Here is a 21433-nt window from a genome sequence, read left to right as displayed (position 1 = left end):
ATGTACTCCTTGAGCTTGATTTAGTGTCAATGCATCAATCTTCTTTGCCATAATAGCCAAGGTAGACATAACTTCATCATCTCTAAAACTTCCTCCTTGCTTTGGATTCCCCCTCACCGAAGACCAAGAGTTAGTGGTTTTGGCCACTTTATCCAGTAATTCCCTAGCCTCCTCTTGATTCTTGGTCATGAATGAACCTCCTGCAGCCGCATTAATAGTCTCCTTAGTATGCATGCTCAACCCATTATAAAAAGCTTGGTACACTACCTATTCCGGAAGGCCATGATTTGGACAACTTCGAATAATTCCTTTAAAGCGCTCACAAGCCTCATAAAATGATTCAAAATCCTTTTGGGCAAAAGACATGATATCCGCCCTAATTTGCACCGCCTTGCCCGGAGGAAAGAATTTCATCAAGAATTGCTCCGCCATCTCATCCCAAGTGGTGATAGAATTGGGAGGCAAGGACATCAACCATCCCTTAGCCTTGTCCCTCAAAGAAAATGGGAATAACCTCAACAAGATAGCATCCTTAGAAGCTCCGTTAATCCCAAAAGTAGTGCACACATGCAAGAAAGAGCGAAGATGAACATTGGGCTCTTCATTAGGAAGACCATAGAAAACAACCGAATTGGAGATAATGTTGATGATAGCCGGCTTGATCTCAAAATTAGTAGCATTGATAGGAGGATAGCGGATGCTTGAAGGATTTGTGTCCCAAGTAGGCCTAGCACAATCCTCAAGAGAGCGAGGGTCAAATTGCCTAGGAGAGCCTTCAACTTCATCACCACCTTTTCTTCGATTAGCACCTCCACCATTACCATTATTCACATTTAAAGCTCCACCAACATTCCCCCTTCCTTGATTGTCTCCCATGCCTTCCATTTGATTATTAATAAGCTCCCGTCTAAGATTGTGAAGAGTCCTTTCAATCTCCAGTCAATAGCACAAATTCCGGATTAATAGAACGTCTTCCCAAGCTCATACAAGAAGAAAACAAAAATTCTGCAGAAAAATAAAAACCAATTAACACAATTGAAAACCTAATTTGACACAAAAAAAACAATTGCCTCAATCCCCGGCAACGGCGCCAAAAACTTGATATGGATTTAATTGCAAGCGCACAAATCGCACAAGTAATATAAAGATGAGTAAATTATCGTTTCCACTAGGGATGTGTTGGCAAAAGAAATCAATGTCAAACAAGCTACAATTATGTAAATTGGAGAAAATGATTAGCGATTGGTTTTTGATTTTTACTAAACTAATTAAAAATAACAAAAACAAATCAAACACAAATATGAAATCAAGGATGGAAAGCACTAGGGTACTTAACTTCACCTCACCTATCCAATTCAATTCCCTTGATTCCTTAATCCCTAATTCATCTCTCAATAATGACAATCGATTTCCCAACCTATTCAATGTTCTATTCCTAGATACATCAAACGTATTTTCAATATAAATCCCTGTTATTCCTAACAATCGGATTAATATATCAAAAACCCATTACGAACTATGGAAATCATTTAGCGATTGCATAAGTCACAAACCTATATTCCTATGGTTCATGCATCCTATGTCGTCTATGGCTTGAGGCAAACCCTAGATATCTCCTTCCGGTCTCAATCTAGGCAGCAAATCAATTGAATGATGGCCAAACACTCAAAAGCGTTAATCACACCCATAGACAATCAAGAGAGAAAGAGAAATCAAGAAATAAGGAAATCAAGTTTATTGAATCTTCAAGGTTTGGTTACATTAAGACCCTAGTAGGAAATCTAGCCACTCATGGAAGCAAAATACATCATTAAACAAAGGAAATCAACCATAGAAACTAGGATAGAAAAGGAGAGAGGAAACCCCCTTGTAGATCCTCTTCTTCTCCAAGCTCCAAGGTGGCCTCCAAGCTCTCCAATGGAGGTAGCACGAAATCCAGCTCCCCAGCCTCCAAGCTCTCCTCCAAAACCCTATCTTATGTCCTTTTATACTTCTCCAAACTCTTATGTCGTTTCCAAAACAAGTTGGGGTCGTTTTGGCTTAGAAACACGTGAATTCGGGTCTTTTTCGTGAAATTGCGCAGTGCTGTGAATAGTACTCCGATCGATCGGGAATAGTCCGATCGATCGGAAATACAATCTGTCTCGATGATATTTTTAGGTGTTTTGGCAGGTCCGATCGATCGGAAATCAGTACTAGGCTCCAAATCTTCATTTTGAATACAATCTGTCTCGATCCTTACAACACTCTCAATGAGAACTAGGTTAAACAATATTCATCAATCATCCCCAACACAAGGGAAGCTAGACCTAAATACACAAGCAATTAGTCAATGTGGGCCCCACTTCTTGTTGACCCTGGCATCCACAGGCTTGATACGTACCATACCCATTTCCTTCAAATGCAATCTTGTCCTCAAGATTGCAGCAGCAAAAGAATAGGTAGGATAATTTATAGCCATTTTCCCAAGAACGTATGCAACAGCCACGGCTCCTACACAATCTGTTGAACAGAGACGAGAAGCAATAATTTGAGAGAGAAATGCCACCATTTACAACTATGACATCCCACCACGTTGAAGCCAACTCAAAATCTAAGCGCCTTGTTGCATAGATGACCAACAGAACCACCGACCAAAGTAACCACTCATGTCTTGCCACCAATAAGGAGCCACAAGCTTCCCAAGTGACCATAAAAGGAAGAAAAATGTTCTGGATTTGCACGCTCATTAATTCGACCAAATTTCTTTGCCATCTCAATCTTTTGTGGGCACCCTCTCTACCCATAACTTGTGAAGCACTATTAATTTTTCCAGCCTCTGTGACTACCTTGTCCCTGCCAGTCATTCCTAGGCCAAGAATACCTCCAGGATCAAAGATCAAGACTATCTTTTCACCAACACCTAAACCTTCTTGAAACCTATGAGCTCCACCTTTAAGCCCACATGGCATTACAATGTACACCCCTTCTCCACACCCCTTGAAAGGACTATTGTCCTCAATAATGTAGCTAAAGAAAACATCACAAAATATGGTACATCTGCCTTCCACGAACTTGGTTTCTTGAGATACCATTGTCAAAAATCTAGTGACACAAGCTCGAGAAGACTGAAATCTAGCATCATCTTGTCTTTTACTGCATGAATCCGCATTTGCACTGTTTTGCCAAATAGCAATGTCACCCTTCTCAGACTTCTTTTCCCAACATAGAAGTGATCCAGTTTCTTTAATCTTTCTCTGTTCCTCCTGAAGTTCATCTTTGGGACTCTGCCATGCTTTGTAATTCTTCTTGCAATTGATTGGGGGATCAAAAAGAACCCAGTAACCACCATGTCTAAGAACTCGGTCAACTTCAAACATGTAAAACCCATCATGTGCTCCCCATGGAATTAAACAACGAGAACCATGGGCCTTGTCAAAAGCATTAGATGGATATGGTATCCTATTATTATCAAGAACACCAATGACAGCAAGATCGGCAACACCAATAGACTCACACAATAGCTCTTCATACCAATCATTAATATGCTCTTCTGACTTGCTAACACTCCTAATCCCAAGGTCCCCTTTCATATTACACCTGCTAACAACTTGCTTGTACTTCTGTGGCTGAGCAGATCGTCTTACCAATGACCAAGCCATATGAATAAGATCCTTAATATGCCAGACCAAACTGCAATGATGGTCTTTGAGCTGGTGACTATGGTGGCTCCCTATGTGCTGAGACTCCATTGTAGCGTACATATCAGTAGTGTTCCTGATCTGTCGGTCTCTCTCTTCTTCCTTAGCAGCCCAGCACTTATGCTGCTCTAAACAGCTTGTGTAGAACTCCAAGAGAAGCTCCCTAATAATCCCTTCATTAAAAATCAGCTTTTCATTGGTGACTTGGACATTTCTATGACTAGCTCTCTCAAGCATTAACTTTGCATCGGTGTTCTCTAGAAAAGATTCAGAACAATGTATATATTGGTCCAACATCCCAATGCCACTTTTATCAAGTTCTAAAGCTTTAGTAAGCTTCGCCAATAAGAGCTTCCGCAGATTATGCACAAGTTCTTGCAACTTGTTAGGAGAAAAGCCAACCTTATCAAATTGTTTGACATGTAAGGAAGGTGATAGCATGATGTTAAAAGTGTATAAATAGAGTGGGCAGTTTAATAACGGCATATTGTCGAACACATTGTGGTTGCCACAAAAACTATCCCATTCTCCTTTTGAAAATTCAGAACATGGTGTGGAAAGATAAGTTGCAAATTTCTCATTGATACCTGGATCCCATTTCTTCTTTGTATGCCCCATATCATTTGCGAGACCAATCATTGTTGATCCACAATATACTGGAACACCCACTGATAAAGCTTCTAACCTATGTGTGCAGGTTGTTTGTGGCATTTCATCAAACAACTTTAAGACATAGTCAGTTGCTTCACCATTCTCCATCTTGGTCACCGACTGCGACTTCACCAGTGGCGGCACCAAAGCTGACGGCATTACACCCCTAATGCTTCCTCCACCAGCTATAGAAGTACCGAAGCTGGCCGAATTCAACATACCAACCAACTCAGATGGCCCAGCGTCACCACCATTTCCAACTTTACTCTCCAATTTAGCTAACTTCGAATCACCTTTTAACTTTGCAAGAACAAAATATTTACCTAAGTTTGAAGGATTCTTCAACTCAGAATCCTTAACTTCTGGCTCAAAATTTCCACCAACCACAAGTCGGGCTTCGAATTCATCCGATAAACCATCCGGTTCAACGAAATCGACATCCTTATATTTCTCGATTTTCTCGACAAGCATGTGCTTCCGTCGTTCTTGCCGCACTTCTTTCTCTTGCCCACCATCAGAAGATGACTCTGGATCAGGAGAGGAAGACCCTCTTTCCTCAACTTTGTAATAATCCGGGAATGAAAAATCCCCTTGCACCACGACTTGAGCAACATATGAAGTCTCCACAGATTTGACCTGAACGGATCCTTCACCAACATTCGGTCGCGTATGGGACATAGACGCAGCCAAGCGGTCACTCTTCAATTCGAGAGAATGGATTTGGTCCCAAATTTCTCGCAATCGAAGCTCTGAGCGCTCCATAAACTTGTGCATCCTATCTTCCAGACTTGGCAACACCTTACAAGTAAGGGCCATGACAAACCTCTGATATCAAATGGAACGATCTTGATGGATCGATCCGTACAACACTCTCAATGAGAACTAGGTTAAACAATATTCATCAATCATCCCCAACACAAGGGAAGCTAGACCTTAATACACAAGCAATTAGTCAATGTGGGCCCCACTTCTTGTTGACCCTGGCATCCACAGGCTTGATACGTACCAGAGGCCTAGGAAAGCCTACAATGCCAGACTAGTGGCAAGAGTGATTACAAAGTAACCGACTACTAGGATTGAAAGTCACATTGTCATAATTATGCAAAACTTGACCGTGAGACTTGTTTCGATGTGTTTATCAAGACTAGTTGCACCACCTTATTATTGTCAAATTCCATTATTTAGAATCTCAAATGGACCTTTTTGGATTTTTGTGCATTTTCATAATTTGGCGTGTTTGCATTTCATTAAGGTTGTAAAGGCTTATTATCTTTTACTTTAAATAAATTTATCAAAATTTGAAGGTGTTTTTTGTTATGAAACGGGTAATGAGAGATAAAGCTTGGGTTAAAGCTTGACTACGAAAACACAATGGACGTACTAGCCCAAACTTGACTATCATCGTAAGATAGTGTCAACTTTCCCAAACTAAAGTCTATGCCCAACTCATCGCAGGGCTTTCAGGGTCTTCTAGGACTTTTCAGGGTCTTCTCATTTTTGGGTTATCTCAAATAACAGTTTTGGATCTAAAAAAAAAGTAAGAGTCCATGTTAGGATTTTCTTAGAAGGTTTGACATGATTGTCAGAAAGAGGAGTATGAAGGATAATGCATACCACTGCCAGTGCTTAAGTTAACTCATTCTCTCTCTTGATTTTGTGTTTAAAAAAGAACATAGAACCATTAAGGATGTATTTGGTGCCTCTGCAATAAATTTGCTTCTTCCATTCGAAAAAACAATTGAAAGATGTAGTTGGCATTGCAGTGAGGAATGTATTTTATTGTGGCTTTTCTATGAACTCAAGCTTCATAAGGCTTTTGTACTTTTTTTTACCATAACCCTACATACAAACTTCCAACGGGACATTTGATTCATAATTGTGTGATGTGAGCATGAGATGAGTATGAAGTGGAGGTGAGTGTGAGGTGAGCATGGTCATTGAAGGATCGTGCTTAACACAAGAAGGGGGAGGGGGTGAATTGTGTTCCCAAATTCCAATTTGAATCCCCTTTGACAATTTTAACAAACAATTTTAAATAACAAGTAACACACAAGTTTGACCTGTAATAATTATCCTAATCAAATTTAAATTAATGCAATATGTAATACAATATAATGAATCACAAAGTATCAAACATTCAAGAATCGCAAAAGCAGTAATCAAAAAAAAAAACGAATCGCAAAAGCAGATTTTATAACAACAATCTGCGCATTGATTTTGTAATATTGATTTCACCTAACAAATCAAGTCAAATTGCAATGAAATTTGGTATGAAATATCACAAAACCCTAATGAATATTATATCAAAATACTTGTCCTAATGGTTTAGAGAAACCTCTACTAAAACAATTAACAACCTCAAGCAAATTATCAAAACCAGAAAATCAGTTTTAATGCAAGGTCTTGCAATAACCAAAATCAAGTTTTAGAAAAAAATTAAACACTTAGTCAATCAAGAAGCAAGCAAGCAATGCAATCAAGAAAATTGACACAAATATTTTTAGAGTGGTTCGGAGACCCTTCTTCCACTTCCACTATCTAGGTTTACCAACCACTATAAGAAATCAATTTGGCAAATTTTTGTAACGTAGTTTTTCGTTGCAAAATAATGTATTTTGCGACGGAATTTTCACATTTTTCCATAGCTACATTTCGTTGAAATTTTCTGAACATTAGCGACAGACTTTGCGACGGATTGTTTTCTTGTAGATATAGTTTCGCAATACTCATTGGATACGGTATTCAAATATATGAACTTGTGAGATTGTTCTTTCTAGGACTTTACATCTCAATAGAAACACACCCTTAACTTATTTTTCCTCCTTAAATCAGTTTCTCAGATTCGAAAGTTTCTTAAATCCATTACATCATCCTCAAATGCACACTAGGTTCAATTAGACATTACTTATTTTTCATTTATTTTTATGACGAGGAACCATGGATCAAAAAAGAGTACTTGGATCTTTTACATATTTTTATTTTCTCATCAAATTTTTTACAATTTTATTTATTTTCTCTTCAATTTTACATCGTTTTTTTTCTTTAAAAAGTACTTAGAGACGAGTGATTAAAAGAGTAAGAGCAATTATGGGGTGTAAGAGCAGAGTTTTAGCATGACATGCCTTTGACCATGAAACTTTATTAGTCGGAAAATAAGCGCCAAATACTTCCAAAGCTTTTCCTATGAACTAAATTATCTTGCAAATATACAATTTTGGAGTCGAATTCCTTTCAAGCCTTACAATAAAGATATTACAACTTTCCCATGGAATTCAAACATCTAGATTATCTAATAAATAATAATGCTTCAATCCTAGAGTTTTAGACTGACTGACACATCTATTTTGTGGTGATTTCACGACGACCATAACCACATAGATATGCCCAAAAGAAGAGTTCAGAGACGGCGAAGACACAAAGAACAAATATGGCTAGAAAACCCAGTGGATGGTGTGCAATATTGAAAGAACCCTCCTCTTCACGCTTGATGGTTTCATCATGTTCTAGCCATGGAAATAGAATTGCTTGAACAGAGGGATCGAAAAAGCCATCAATTCCATGAACAATGACGCGTCCATCATCGTAGATGTTCCAATCAATTATGTTGACAAGGTTGAGTTGAGCCTAGGAGTTGGGATCCGAATTAGCCTTCGGTAATTGAGTAGTCACCACAAGAGGATGTCCTGGAAGAAGTGTATCGATCCTTGAATACATTCGAAGAGTGTCGCTTCTTAACTCCAAATCCTCTCTTTGAAGATTATTGGGGGTAATATGGTATGCAACAAGCGTCGGCGGAGGCGGTGCGTACCTCAAACTTGCGTAGGCACTGTCTTTTGGGCAAAATATGGTAAAACTTGAGTTTTTCTTTCCTATTAGACTACTTAGAGTGGCCTCCAGAGTCTGTGATGCGAACTCGTAATGAGCCTTATGAGCAAGGGCACTCACAATTCCAGAGATATTTACTCCACTACTGCCATATTGTGTGGGCTGCATGTTGGAGTCTTCTTGGCTGGCTTTCGCAGGGAGCAGTATTGTTGAAAGCAAGAAGAAGAAGAAGAAAAGGAGAAGAAACGTTGTCTTGTTGTTGGCCATGGAATCAGAAAAGTCAAAAGCGTGTGTATGCAATGATCGGGTGATTGAAACAATTGAACAAGTTTGTATGAGAAGAATTAAGCCTTAGCGATAGGTATTTATAGTGAGAAAAACTTCAGTGGAGTTGTTATAATCCCAGTAGTAGTCGGTTTTCATATTCCTGATTGTAACTAATCCTAGTTTAGGGTTATAATTAATTTCTCACTAATAAATTAAACACTTTATAGGCAAATATTGTCACTACTGTCAGAACAATTCTTTTAAAACAACATTCAAATATTGGCAAAACTTGATTTCACAGAAGAAAACTATTTTTGAGAGACAGCAACACATTTGTTTTGCCAATGAGCGGGACCATCCTCACTATGGTATCGTGTAATACACTGGTGGAGTCTTGCTTCTTGTCCCCCTGATGATATGTAGCAGGTTTATTCAGCGGAGTAATCTAGTAATAAGGTGTGGCATGCAGAGGAAGTTTTGCTCTCTACGTCATCCTATTTGATGCCCTTTTGTTTTCTTGCGTTCGTAATATATACTGCTGCTTATCTCAAAAAAAAAAAAAAAATCTAAGCTAGGAGAAAAAGTACTTCCTATTCCTTACTGGACATTGGCCAATCCCTTTACTCAAATGTTTTACTTCATAACTTGTTCTGAATTCTTCAGTGCAATTCCAATGTAAATCCAAACTGACTTGAATGTGCTTCTATTTGGTCAATAGACTCAATACACTACAGCATAAATGTCTTCTTCTATTCTACCAGTACCAAAGCAAATCTGATGCAAAACCATGTGGACCAACTACAATGTTGAATCTTAAGGTATAATGAATGAAATGTTAATCTAGAGTTCCAAATCGCTTTAGACTCAAATTTATAAGACAAAAATAGAATGTGATCGCATACATAAGTACATATGTGATATTATTCAGATTTTAGGAAAGATGATAATTACTCAAAGATCGATAGTAATTTTGGATTGTGTTTATGAGGTTTTTAGGTCATAACACTGACACTCGAAGTGTGGCAACTTCACAAAAAGCATGTTAATGTGAGAAATATAAAGATTGATGATCTTCTAAACAGAGAGTTAATATATCAAACAAATAAAAATGGGATGACCAAAAGATTAAAAAAATTAAAGGATCTTGACTAACCTCTCTGGAGTCTGGAGTCTGGAGTTCTGGACCAATATAATCCATTTCTTCCTTCGAGTTTACTCTTCCAGATATGTACACTTTCATACCTACAACCACTTTTAAGCATATCTTAAACATTTCTTTTGAGTGCCAAGCATATCTTAAAAATTTAAGCATAAACCGTTTAATCCATAATGCAAAAAATAGAACTGAAGTATCCCGTCAGATTCAATATCCAATGGATCAAACCAAAAGCAGCCCTAAAATTAAAATGAACCACATAATAGAATTCCGTTCTTTTAATTGAAATCCCGCCATTCCCCTGAATATTTGAGTTAATTGCCACCAGGCATTGGTGACAATATCTAATCATTTTCATGTTGCAGAAAAGATCAATAAATCAACAAAACCAAAATGAAATGAATATAAAAGATTCACACAAAAACTCAAGATCTGACAGATAATTGGAGTTTTATAAAAAATATAAATAAAAAAACATAGGGTTAGGAAAAGCACCAACCTGGTAACGCAATAAATTCAAGATCATTAAAGGCCAATAAGAATCAGATGTGCAGTAAGTTTCTCAATTTGCATATCTATAAATAATCAAAGTTTCGTCTGTAACCTTCGCTCTTCATTTCCCCATTTAGTAAACCAAACACTTCAAGCATCTCTCTTGTTCGAGTATCTAAATTAATACCAGCATGGAATTCATAAAGTTGAACATCGATCTCAAGTCAGCTACAGCCAGGAGTCTTAGAAACTCCTCTTCCCTCATCAATACCCTCATCTTCGCAGACTCGTCCCACTTTTTCTAAGAATCAGACGTGCAGTAAGTTTCTCTATTTGCATCTCTATAAACAATCAACGAATGGAGTCTAACCTTCGCTCTCGGCTCTTCATCTCCTCATTTTGTAAACCAAACACTTCAAGTATCTCTCTTGTTTGAGTATCTAAACTACTACCAGCATGGAATTCATAAAGTTGAGCATCAATCTCAATCCCCCTACAGCCAAGAGTCTTAGAAACTCCCTTTCCCCTCGTCAATACACTCATCTTCACAGACTTGTCCAACATTTTCTAAGAATCAGACTTCAGTAAGTTTCTCTATTTGCATCTCTATAAATAATCAACTTTTGGAGTGTAACCTTCGATCTTCATCTCCTCATTTAGTAAACCAAACACTTCAAGCATCTCTCTTGGTTGAGTATCTAGATTACTACCAGCATGGAATTCATAAAGTTGAGCATCAATCTCAATCCAGCTACAGCCAGGAGTCTTAGAAACTCCCTTTTCCCTCATCAATACCCTCATCTTCGCAGACTCATCCCAATTTTTCACGTTTGCATAAATCTTTGATGAGATGATATAATTTCCAGAATTTGAGGGCTCCATATCCAGAAGCAATTGCATCACCCACTCACCAACATCCACATTTCTGCGCTTCTGACAGGCACAAAGCAATATCCCCAACACCACTTCATCTGGTTTTCCAGGCATCTCAGCAACGAAATCCCAAGCTTCATATATGTGTCCTGCACGTGCCATAAGATCAACCATGCAAGAGTAATGCTCAATTTTTGGGATCAACCCGAATGAAGAGCTCATCACATGAAAAATTTGGCGTCCCTCATCAACCAATCCAGCATGGACACACGCAGAGAGCAATCCAACAAATGTGATGTCGTTCGGATGAGCAGTCTCTCCAGCCTCAGACATACACTTGAAAAGCAACAAAGCCTCCTGAGCTCGCCCATGAAAAGCAAGAGCAGAGATCATGGCATTCCATGAGACCTCATTTTTTTGGGGCATTTCTTTGAAAACTCTTCGTGCATTGTCTAAGCTCCCACACTTCGCATACATATCAATTAATGCTGTGGCAACATAAATATCATGTTGTAAGCCTCTTTGGAAGGCATATGTCTCAATCCGTTTTCCTAAATCAAGGGCCCCAAATGAGGCACAAGCAGAGAGTGCTTCTGCCAATGTGATTTTATCTGGATCAATGCCGACCTCTCTCATGCCATTGAATACCACTATTGCTTCTGTTGATGATCCATTCTGCGCATACCTGTCATTTGGATGTTTATTCATTCAAAAATGTCAAAGAAAGAAAAGAGAACAAAATATCCCCATAATTCCAACTCCTACAAAAACATTTTAACTTTTTTGTGATCTCTCAAGAAAATTTCAATTTTCAGAGACCCCGTAGGTTTGTTGGGAAGATCCACATCATATCATTTTCTCAATACTTGATCGAATCAAATAAGTATTCCTCCATCAAATATCCTAAAAAAAGTCAGCTATGCAGTTATTCCATCCTCAGCCAAAAGATAAACTCTACATGATATGACTCATTCATCACATGCACTCAAACTACTTGTGAATCGTGACAAACTTTGTATCCACATTATTTATACATGATTCAAGTAAATTAGGTTGGCATGTTTGAACATTTAGCAATTCCTGTAGTATAATTGCTTTCACAAGGCATCAAATTGACGGTTGACTCTCCCTACTTTAAAATAAAAATGCCTTGCCTTTACTTAAGATTGATAACCTGCGAGAAGACCCCAGGCACACGAATCCTAACATTCAACTCGATAAACTCAATCTGGAGATCCATTCATGTATCATATGATATCACTGTGAACGGAAAAAGAAGCAGAGTGGGACTGAGATTTCACTCGACATTAAGAACTTGAAATGTAGACCCTGCCATTACGGAAAGCGGCAGTGCAAAAATGAATTCATCAAACGAGTTATATGAAAAACATGACAAATTTTCTTACCCTGTAATCATGGCATTCCAGATGACCACATCCTTCTTGGGCATCTTATCAAAGACCCTCCTCGCTGATAACAAATCCCCACATTTTCCATACATTCCAATCAGAGCAGAGCCCATATATGAGTTCAGCTCCATCTTGTTACTCATGAAAAACTCCTCTATCCAACTCCCCAGAATCAGATTACCCAAGTCTCCGCATGCCCTAAGAACGCTGACCAAAGTCATCTCATCAGGCTCAAACCCATCCTCCCTCATCCTTTCAAAACACTCGATGGCCTCTGCAGCATACCCAATCTTCAAGTACCCCGAAATCATCGAGTTCCACGACACTAAATCTCTCTCACGAATTTCATCGAACACCTTCCGGGCATAATCCAGTTCATTAAACCTTGCATACATAGTAATCAATGAGTTGCTGACATGATCATTACCGTCCCACCCAAACTTAAACACCAAAGAATGTCCTGATCGGCCATGATTCACCGCCAAGAGATTAGTACACGCAACGAACAAAAAAGGGAAAGTGAAATTGTTGGGTTTCAGGCCAGAGAACCTCATCTGGTAATAAAATTGGAGCGCGAGAGAGTAGTTTTGCCAAGTCTTAGCTAGGCCACGGATCATGAAACTGAATGCATATTCATTAGGTACAGGGATATGTGAGAAGAAGAGGGAGGCATAAGTGAAGTCTTTGAGTTCAATGATCTTGCATAGGATAAAATTGGGTTTTGGGATCGAGTTTACTAGCATTTGAGTGTGTATTTCTTGAAGTTGTTTGAGAGATACAGATTGATTTAACAGGAAGACTAGTTTTTCAGTTATTATTTCTTTTTGTTGTTGTTTGTATCGGTGGTGTGGAGGATATTTCAAAAGCATATGATAGCGGGAAATAACGGGCAAAAGGTTTTTTGTTCTAAGCATTGCGAACGCTGAGAGTAATTGAGAACTTGTTTTTCGACTTGCTTAAATGCGAAAAATATATGTATAGAATATATTATAATTAATATTCACTGATATAATCAATCAAATATCCTAAAATTAATTAAAAATTTTGATCGATTGATTTTCTCACCCACACAATCCTATAAATAAATACCTCCTATGTAATAGAAATCAAGCAAAGCAATGAGAATATCTAGACACAAAAGACTTTAGAGAGTTGATGTAGATCGAGTGCCGAACCACTATAAAATTGTTGTGTTGCTTATTATTATATTATCTTCCCCATTCAATTCTAAATCTCTTAAAAATATATATTTGATTTTTATTGTGTATATTTTTTGATTAGCATTAATTTGAGTTTAAGGTGTTGGAATATTGAATAGAAATTAAATTGGTTGTAACGGTTTGGGTTACAAAATACGTAATTGATTTTGTTTTAATGAAATTAAATTTCATATTTAATCTTCATTCTCTTTTACAAGGTTGACTTTAGAGTTGAGATGTAGGAGTTTTTCTACTACTTCTTAAAATAGTTTCTCCTCGCCATATTCTTCCTCTTGTCTTCTTGTTTATGTCTATTCTTGAGAGAGTGGTACTAAAAATCGTGATTCACAAATCACAATTACAAACATCTGTGAGCACAATAATATGGGGCAGACAATAAACCACCTTAAGGCCAGAGGTGCATACCTCAACTCGGTTCTTCCTTTCTCAGAGTTTTATAGGTTTTGTTTCAGTTCTTTCAATTGATATTACAATGTAATATATATATATGTATGAACTTTGCTAACTATCTGATTGCTTAAGTCTTAGTAAATCCAGATTATACACTACGTAAATCCAAAACTAACATAAGGTAACAAGTTTACATTATGTTTTAGCAAATACAAAATGGGTTTCTAAAATAAAAAACTATATAAGCATAACATAATACCTGACATGAATTTTTTAATGATAATGACATACGTGGAAAAGAAGTGTACGTCAAATTAGAAAAGAAAAACAAACAACAAAAATCCTAAATCTTTTAAACATACTGTGAACCATCTCTCTCCCGCATTCAAGAAGAAGAAACCATGAAGGAAGATCGAAAACGCCGCCTCACCTACCCTCAAAAGGTTTGTTTATGCACATATAACCTCTCTAGCTCTCTCTGGCTCTTTGTCAACACATTCAAGAAAGAAGTAAATCCAAAGGTTATACAAACTGGATCGATCATCGAACAAAAAAATTTTATTGGTTCATTGATTCAACTGGGATTAGATCAGGTTTGAAACAGTTCAACATAATAAATTAGTACATATAAATAATAATTTAAAATTTCTCATACATCATGATACTCACAATAATATAGGAATCATCTGGATATTGTAACCAATTTTAAAATACTAATATATCAATTTTTTTTCTTTATCCACATTCAATAAATTAGCGTCTTTGATTAATGCAACCAATTTTAATAAATTCAACATTTGAAATACGTGTATATAGATATTTGTATATATATTATTCATTATACACTTCCGCTCGTGTATATGTATATATATAATCTCAGATAAGTACGGCATGCTTTTCAATATTTAGTAGTAACTCTAAAAGCGAAAGCCTTACCGAGACGGGTAAAGTCCTGGAAGTCTTAAGAGCTTAATTCGGGTTTACAACAAGTAAGGGCCGTAAGTGTTCTGAGTGAACGAACCGGAGAACTTCTCCTTTTATAGGATAATAAGCACTAACTGCAGTGTAGAAGCACGATGGGTCGTAATTAATACTCAATCATCTAAGAAGCATAAGAACGCCCCCTCATCTCCTCTATACTTCTAAAGAAGCGGGACTTTTGAATGAAGTTTAAAAAGATATAGAAGGCCTTTCATGACCTCTTTTGACTGAATCACAAAGCCCAAGTCCCTGAGCTGTGTCAGCCCATTGCTCCTCAAGCCCACTTAAAAACCAATAAGAAGTCAGGACCTAGTCTTCTCTTTCCTTGGGAGTGTAGAAAAGTTTCTCGCCAAGCTCTTGAGAGGGAACCTAGTCATGTTATCAATGAGACTGAAATACACATGACCAGGAACAATGACACAGGACAGACGACGACCTAAAAAAATCATTGAAGCAGAGCAAAATGAATGTCTTTGAGCTTGTACAAAAATGGACGTCAGAGCTCAACCCATCAATTGGAGGTAAGAGGGAGATAAAAAGCCGAAAAAGGGAAAAAAGAAAAGGTTATGGGAGACAACAAAGGGAAAAAAAGCAAAATGAATGTCTTTGAGCTCGGTACTCTCCCACTGTTCTATCACCGCCCTTCCTCCTCCCCCTACCTCTTCCCTTCACTTTCGATTCCTAAATTCCTCTCTCTTCAGGGCTCAATCTTTCTTTCCTTACCTCTGCAACTGTACCAATCTCCAATCTCTCAACTTATCCTCCAATGCCCTTTCCGGATCCATCCCCATCGATTTGTCGTCTGTCGTTAACCTTGCCGTCCTCAACCTCTCATCCAATCACCTCAACGGCGAGATCCCTCTACAGATCTACGCTTACCTTATCTAAATGTAATCGATCTCCACGATAATGTATTGACCGGGCAGATTTTGGAGTAGCTGGGTTTTCTTGTTCGATCATTCGATATGTCTAACAATCTGCCATGGGGGCCTATTTCGGTGAGCTTAGGGAACAGGAGCGGTAGTTTGCCGATATTCAATGCTTGTATGTGATTGATTTTTGAGGCAATTTAGGAAAAAATGAGAAGAAGTGAAGAACTCAAGAAGAACACATTGATCGATTTGCTTTTAGCTTGCAACTTTGTCATCTCACTCTCACATGTGTTATGTGTTTTGTGACTGAAATTGCGACTATGTCATCTTACATTTGCTGATCTGCTTGCGTTTGTGACTTGTGACCTGTGAAAGTGGAATTGAAAATGAAAAATATATGCAGGTTTTATGTTTTACAGTTGCAGACTTTCAAGTTGAGAATGTCGGGTCTACCAGAAACCGATCCGAAAAAGTCGGTTGCCAACTGACACCCGACTCATAAAAATCGGGCCATTAATAGTTTCTACATTTTTGCAAAATAGATTGGTCGGGGTGGTTGCATTATCGGCCGATAATCAACTAACCCGACCCAGTCCCAACCCTAGAAAAGGCTAGTGACGGGACTACGAACTCGTAGCAGTCAAACCCACACTCAGGTATATTCTATAAACTAATAAAAAGAGCCTTTGATTCATAAAAAATGAAAATACTCCGATGAACACTGGATGTTATCATGAAAGTGGGAATCAGAGGAAATCATAAAACCATACATCTTATGAGTCGTTGCTACATGCATATAAGCTTGAACGACCACTCTGGACTACATCATGATTGTGCTCTATCAAACCTTCTTCATAAAATCATTCTGCAGATCTCAAAATATTCCTTCATGCATCAATGAGAGTCTAATATATGATCTAGAAAAAGAATCAAGTAAAATTAAGTGCATTACGTTCAGTTTTGGTCATATGCTTCAATTCCATCAAAACTAGGTTTTCAAGTAAAATTTTAGTTTTGTGCATATGTGTTCTTTGGTGAACGTGATGAATCAAATGAACTCCGATTGTCATAAAATTTTGCAAGTACCTTAGTTCATTATTATGAACATATTTGAATTGGGATGTTTAAAGAGAATTTGTCATTAAGGTTGAGAATTTTCATGCCTTAGCCGTGTGGTGCAATATGTGTCCTATTTGAGTAATCAACTTTGTTAGACCATCAAGGCGGATCCATGTTGGTATAAAGGGGGACAACCACCCCTTTAGAAAAATTGTAATAATCCATATATTTTTAGGAAAAGAATTATTAGTAGAATTTTCCCTTCCTTGATTATTGGAAAAAAAATAGACATTACATTAGCCTCTCATATGCATTGGACCAAACCGCATGGATCAAGTTTAATAACTAATAACAAGCACAAGTGCCCAAGCCCAACACTAGTCTCTCACAAATATATGTTATCTAGCAGCCCACAATTAACTCCTAACTAATAACAACCCATAACTACTGTAAGCCCAACTCTTAGCAGCCCACAAACTAGGTCTCCCAACTTTTAGGGCACAAGCCACACCACAATCATCTTCTTTCATGAAGATGGAATACTCGAAGTCGAGAGAGAGGTGATTGACGATTGAATCGGCAACATTACTGGCGACTGATGACTGAATGTCTGAATCGGCATAGGTATGGTATCATATACACTCTGTCTGTCTCTGGGAAGCACCAAAGCATGCACTGGCCTTTAGTTTAATACTAAACATAAACACTCTGTTTAAAATTCCTTGTTAGTTTAATAAATGATAATATTCAATTTCAAATTCCATAATAATGTTTAATAAATATTATTTGTCCTTCATTTATTGTCAATTTTCATGAGTGTTGTCTTGTTGTGAAATTAATTATATATATTATAGGACTACCTACACACAATGGAAAAGTTCTTGAAAGAAAATCAATTTGTGTCATCCAGTCAACCCAGTGAAGTGTCTTCTAGTCAATCCAGTGAAGTGTATGATTCTGACTTGAAAAAGACATGTGTGGGTATTGATACTGCAAATTTACCTACTGATCCTGAACTTAGGCCTTCAATATGGAGTTAGAATGTTAATTATAGAGATGAGGTCTGAATAGCATACTTACAAAGGGGTCCTGCTCAACCTTGTAAGCATAATTTTTCATATACGTTATTTGGAAATGACAAACAGAGGTTCAATCATGATTTGTTTGATAAACATCCTACTTGGTTGGAGTATAGCATTGAAAAAGATGTAGTTTATTGCTTATACTGCTATCTTTTTAAGCCAGAATCTACTAAAGGTGGTGATGATTCATTTGTCGGTTTGGGGTTTAACAATTGGAAGAAGAAAGAGAATATCTTGCCTCATGAAGGGAAGCATAACCACATTCACAATTATGCAAGACAAAAATGTGATGATTTAATGAAGCAGAAGCAGAGTGTTTCTTATATGTTTGATCATTGATGGTAAGATAACTAACGATAAGATGGAGTATCGAACCTTATTGACTGTTGTTGTTGACTGTGTTCGATTTCTGTTACAACAAGGTCTACTATTTTGTGATCATGATGAGTCAGGTCAATCTCATAATCAAGAGAATTATTTGGGTCTTTTTCACTTCCTTGCTAAACACAATGAGGAGGTTAGAAATGTGTCCTTTCTTATGCTTTTAAAAATCTACAATTAACTTCACCATCAATGCAAAAGGATATTTATTGAGCTACTGTAGTGGAGATTACAAATGCTATTATTAATGACTTGGTGATTCTTGTTTTTTCATTCTTATTGATGAGTCTCATGATGTTGCAACAAAGGAACAAATGGTTGTTGCTTTGAGATATGTTGACAAGAATGGACATGTTATTAAGCATATTTTGGGTCTTTAGCAAGTTACTTCTACCATCGTAGTTTCACTTAAAAGCAGCTTTGTAGAGGATGCTCGCTAAACATTAGCTAAGCATTTCAAGAATACTGCAAGTGCATCTTACAAAAGGAGTGATGCTATAAAAGCCATTCAACATGACAAAGTTTTTGAAGAATTAAAAAGCGGAGAGTTGTTTAGCGGACGAAGCTTGAATCAAGAAACAAGCTTGCAACGGCATGGTGATACTCATGGGGTTCACACTATACGACATTGATTAGTCTCAGGCATATGTACTCTTCTGTTCTTGGAGTACTTGATATTGCCATGCAGGATTGGTAAATAACCCCCAATCAGTGGAAGCAAGTGTCTTAATAGATGTGATGCAGTCTTTCGAGTTCATAGTTAGCATGCCTATGATGATGATGATGATGATGATGAGTTTTCACATGCTTTACAAAGTAAATTCCAAGATATTGAGAATGGATTGAATATTATTGGTTTTTAAGTTGAAACGGATTGAATATTATTGAATTTATTTTTTCTAAATGGATTTGGGCTACTATAAAATTAGTATTTTTTCAAAATTTTGGGGCTCTTAGAATTAGGGGACCCTGGGTGGGGCCCAACTCATCCCACCCCAGGGTCGCCAGTACTGCAGTAGAGCTTGTGACACTTGAGAATCAATTGGATAGTTATAGTTTTTATATGAGAAGTAGTGATGCATTTATAGGGGTTCACGGGATTGCTAGTCTTGTAGAGAAAATGGTTGCGACAAGTTATAACTTGGTGCATCCATTTGTGTACAGACTAATAACTTACTTGTCGCAACTGCAACCGTAGAAAGAGCATTTTCAGCTATAAAGATTGTGAAGCAGCAATTGCAAAATCGAATGGGGGATGAATGGCTCAATGATTGTCTAGTTACATATATAGAGAAAGATGTGTTTGATCAAATTCCAAATGAGGTTATTATGCATTATTATCAAAACATGAGGACTCGGAAAAAGCAATTCTAAACATTTTATCAAATTTATGAATATGATTTTTACTTTTACCTTAACATTGTTATGGTGATATATATAGAATCAAAAAAAACTTTCACGGGGGCGTAACCCTCGAACCCCACACTAAGTTTCCTCCTTATTTCCAATGATGCATCCGTCCCTGGTTCTTTCATTTTGTGAACTAATTGACTTGAAATTTGGTATGTACATCATATTCATTATGATCTTTAATCTGAATATTTAAAGGTCAAATTTTCACCACTGCATGTAGGGGATGAACAATGAGCAGTAGGATCACACTTAGAGATTTAATCAGTTTTGACTATATTAACCTACTTGCTTCATTAAGTGATCAAACCTTGCCCAAATGACTTGAAAATTTTTATGCGCATTACATTATGTTTAAAGTGATTTATCATACAAGTTTCATGATTTATTGAATTTTGAATTTTACATGATTAACCTAAGTGATTTTATATCTTCTTTGTTGAGCTTACATATAATTGGAGAGTTCTACCTCCTATTTCTTTGTAGGTTAATCATCATGATCATCATAGATTCAGTTTTGGACAGTGATTAAGATTCTATTTTTAGTAATGAGCTTGGAGCTTTAGGAAAGCAAGAAAAGCCTAGTTCATCAACTTTCCACTAAGGTACTTCTACGGATGATTGGACAAGCCTTCGGGCTATATTTTTTTGGAGATTATGAGCTGCGAACTCAGATTATATTGTCAAGAAACCAACTAAGCCATGAGTTGCAAGAGATTGAACCCATGTGACTCAAATTATTCAACATTGGTGCAATGTGCATGGAATTAATGTGGGGCCATGTATATGTGATAATTTGAAATCAAAGAGAGAAAGAGGAGAGTCAAAATACATGGAGGAAAATATGCCAAAAATGTGTGACAAGACATTGTACTTTACTAGTCTTTGTTTGGCTACATTTGATGAAGATTTTAAGCTACATTGAATAGTTCTTTGCTACAACCAAACAAGGACATTCCAAATGAGATTTCTTGAAGCTAAGATAATTCATCAAGATTCAAAAGTACAAGTGATCTGAAGGTCAAGAAATAAATAAGACTTGAAAGTTAAGATTTTAAGGGAAGTTTTGATCTAATGGATGACATTACATTTGCAAGCTTCCTTGGAGACCAAGATCATCACCAACTGCTAAAACATCAATGGTGGAGATTTTATGATGCAAAATAATCAAGGGTCAAGATTAGAACAAGCATGGATGGTTGATGTGGAAGCTAGAAGAAGATCCACTTGTCAAGAATGAAGGAGAGTGTTTCTCTTAGAAAGGGTTTCTCCCTTATTCATTCTTGGAGAAGCTATTATGAAAATTCAAGAGAGAAAACTTGCCTTCATCTTCATCAAGCATGCAAGCTAACTTTATCATTGTGATTCAAATTAAACTTCTATTCGTGCTTCAAACCATCATTTGCTACTGATTTTATAGCCTCGCCTAAGCCATATTCTTCGAGGAATTCACTATCCATTTGCTTAGTGCAAAGTGTGAAGTTTCAGAATCTTTAGGGCTCTAAACTTGTTGAATCTTCCAAAAACCTCTGGCTCTTTAAACTCTATCATACCCGTAAGGTTGTATTGTTATATTTGTGAGAGTTCCACACCAAGTAATCGCTTGGGAGAACCATATTTTTCATTCTTTCTAAAAGTCCTTTGCGAAGGCTTTGTGTACTTGGAAGTTTGAGAGGGTTCTTTGA

The 21433-nt window shown here is 37.2% G+C and overlaps 2 protein-coding genes and 1 non-coding gene across 5 annotated transcripts; 1 reads left to right on the top strand and 2 right to left on the bottom strand.

Annotated features, from left to right (window-relative positions):
• Positions 1 to 277: 277 nt before the first annotated feature.
• On the top strand, positions 278 to 383 carry LOC119998041. Its single transcript, XR_005468166.1, has one exon. It is a non-coding gene; the product is annotated as a small nucleolar RNA R71 (small nucleolar RNA).
• Positions 384 to 2260: 1877 nt separating this feature from the next.
• Positions 2261 to 5323, bottom strand: LOC119995810. 2 transcript variants are annotated; one of them, XM_038842259.1, is made up of 2 exons: positions 5058 to 5323; positions 2261 to 5017 (listed from the first exon to the last, which is right to left on the bottom strand). In XM_038842259.1, exon 2 carries the CDS (start codon positions 5007 to 5009, stop codon positions 2310 to 2312), a length of 2700 nt encoding a protein of 899 aa, XP_038698187.1. In that variant the 5' UTR covers positions 5010 to 5017; positions 5058 to 5323; the 3' UTR covers positions 2261 to 2309. The 2 variants fall into 2 exon arrangements, with proteins under 2 accessions (XP_038698187.1, XP_038698186.1); XM_038842258.1 differs by having other exon boundaries at positions 2261 to 5021; positions 5062 to 5323.
• A 2213-nt stretch (positions 5324 to 7536) lies between these two features.
• Positions 7537 to 13276, bottom strand: LOC119996346 (pentatricopeptide repeat-containing protein At2g34400). Of its 2 annotated transcripts, XR_005467850.1 has the most exons (4): positions 12351 to 13276; positions 10079 to 11629; positions 9577 to 9665; positions 7537 to 8832 (listed from the first exon to the last, which is right to left on the bottom strand). XR_005467850.1 is itself a non-coding variant. In XM_038842934.1 (2 exons), the coding sequence occupies exons 1-2, from the start codon at positions 13265 to 13267 to the stop codon at positions 10678 to 10680; spliced, it is 1869 nt and encodes a 622-aa protein (XP_038698862.1). In that variant the 5' UTR covers positions 13268 to 13276; the 3' UTR covers positions 10062 to 10677. The 2 variants fall into 2 exon arrangements, 1 of the variants encoding a protein (XP_038698862.1); XM_038842934.1 differs by lacking the exons at positions 7537 to 8832; positions 9577 to 9665 and having other exon boundaries at positions 10062 to 11629.
• Positions 13277 to 21433: the final 8157 nt, after the last annotated feature.

Source organism: Tripterygium wilfordii, chromosome 4 (assembly GCF_013401445.1).
Source record: "Tripterygium wilfordii isolate XIE 37 chromosome 4, ASM1340144v1, whole genome shotgun sequence".
NCBI lineage: Eukaryota > Viridiplantae > Streptophyta > Magnoliopsida > Celastrales > Celastraceae > Tripterygium > Tripterygium wilfordii.
The sequence above is the reverse complement of the archived record's forward strand: the minus strand, read 5'-3'. Positions and strand labels throughout refer to the sequence as shown.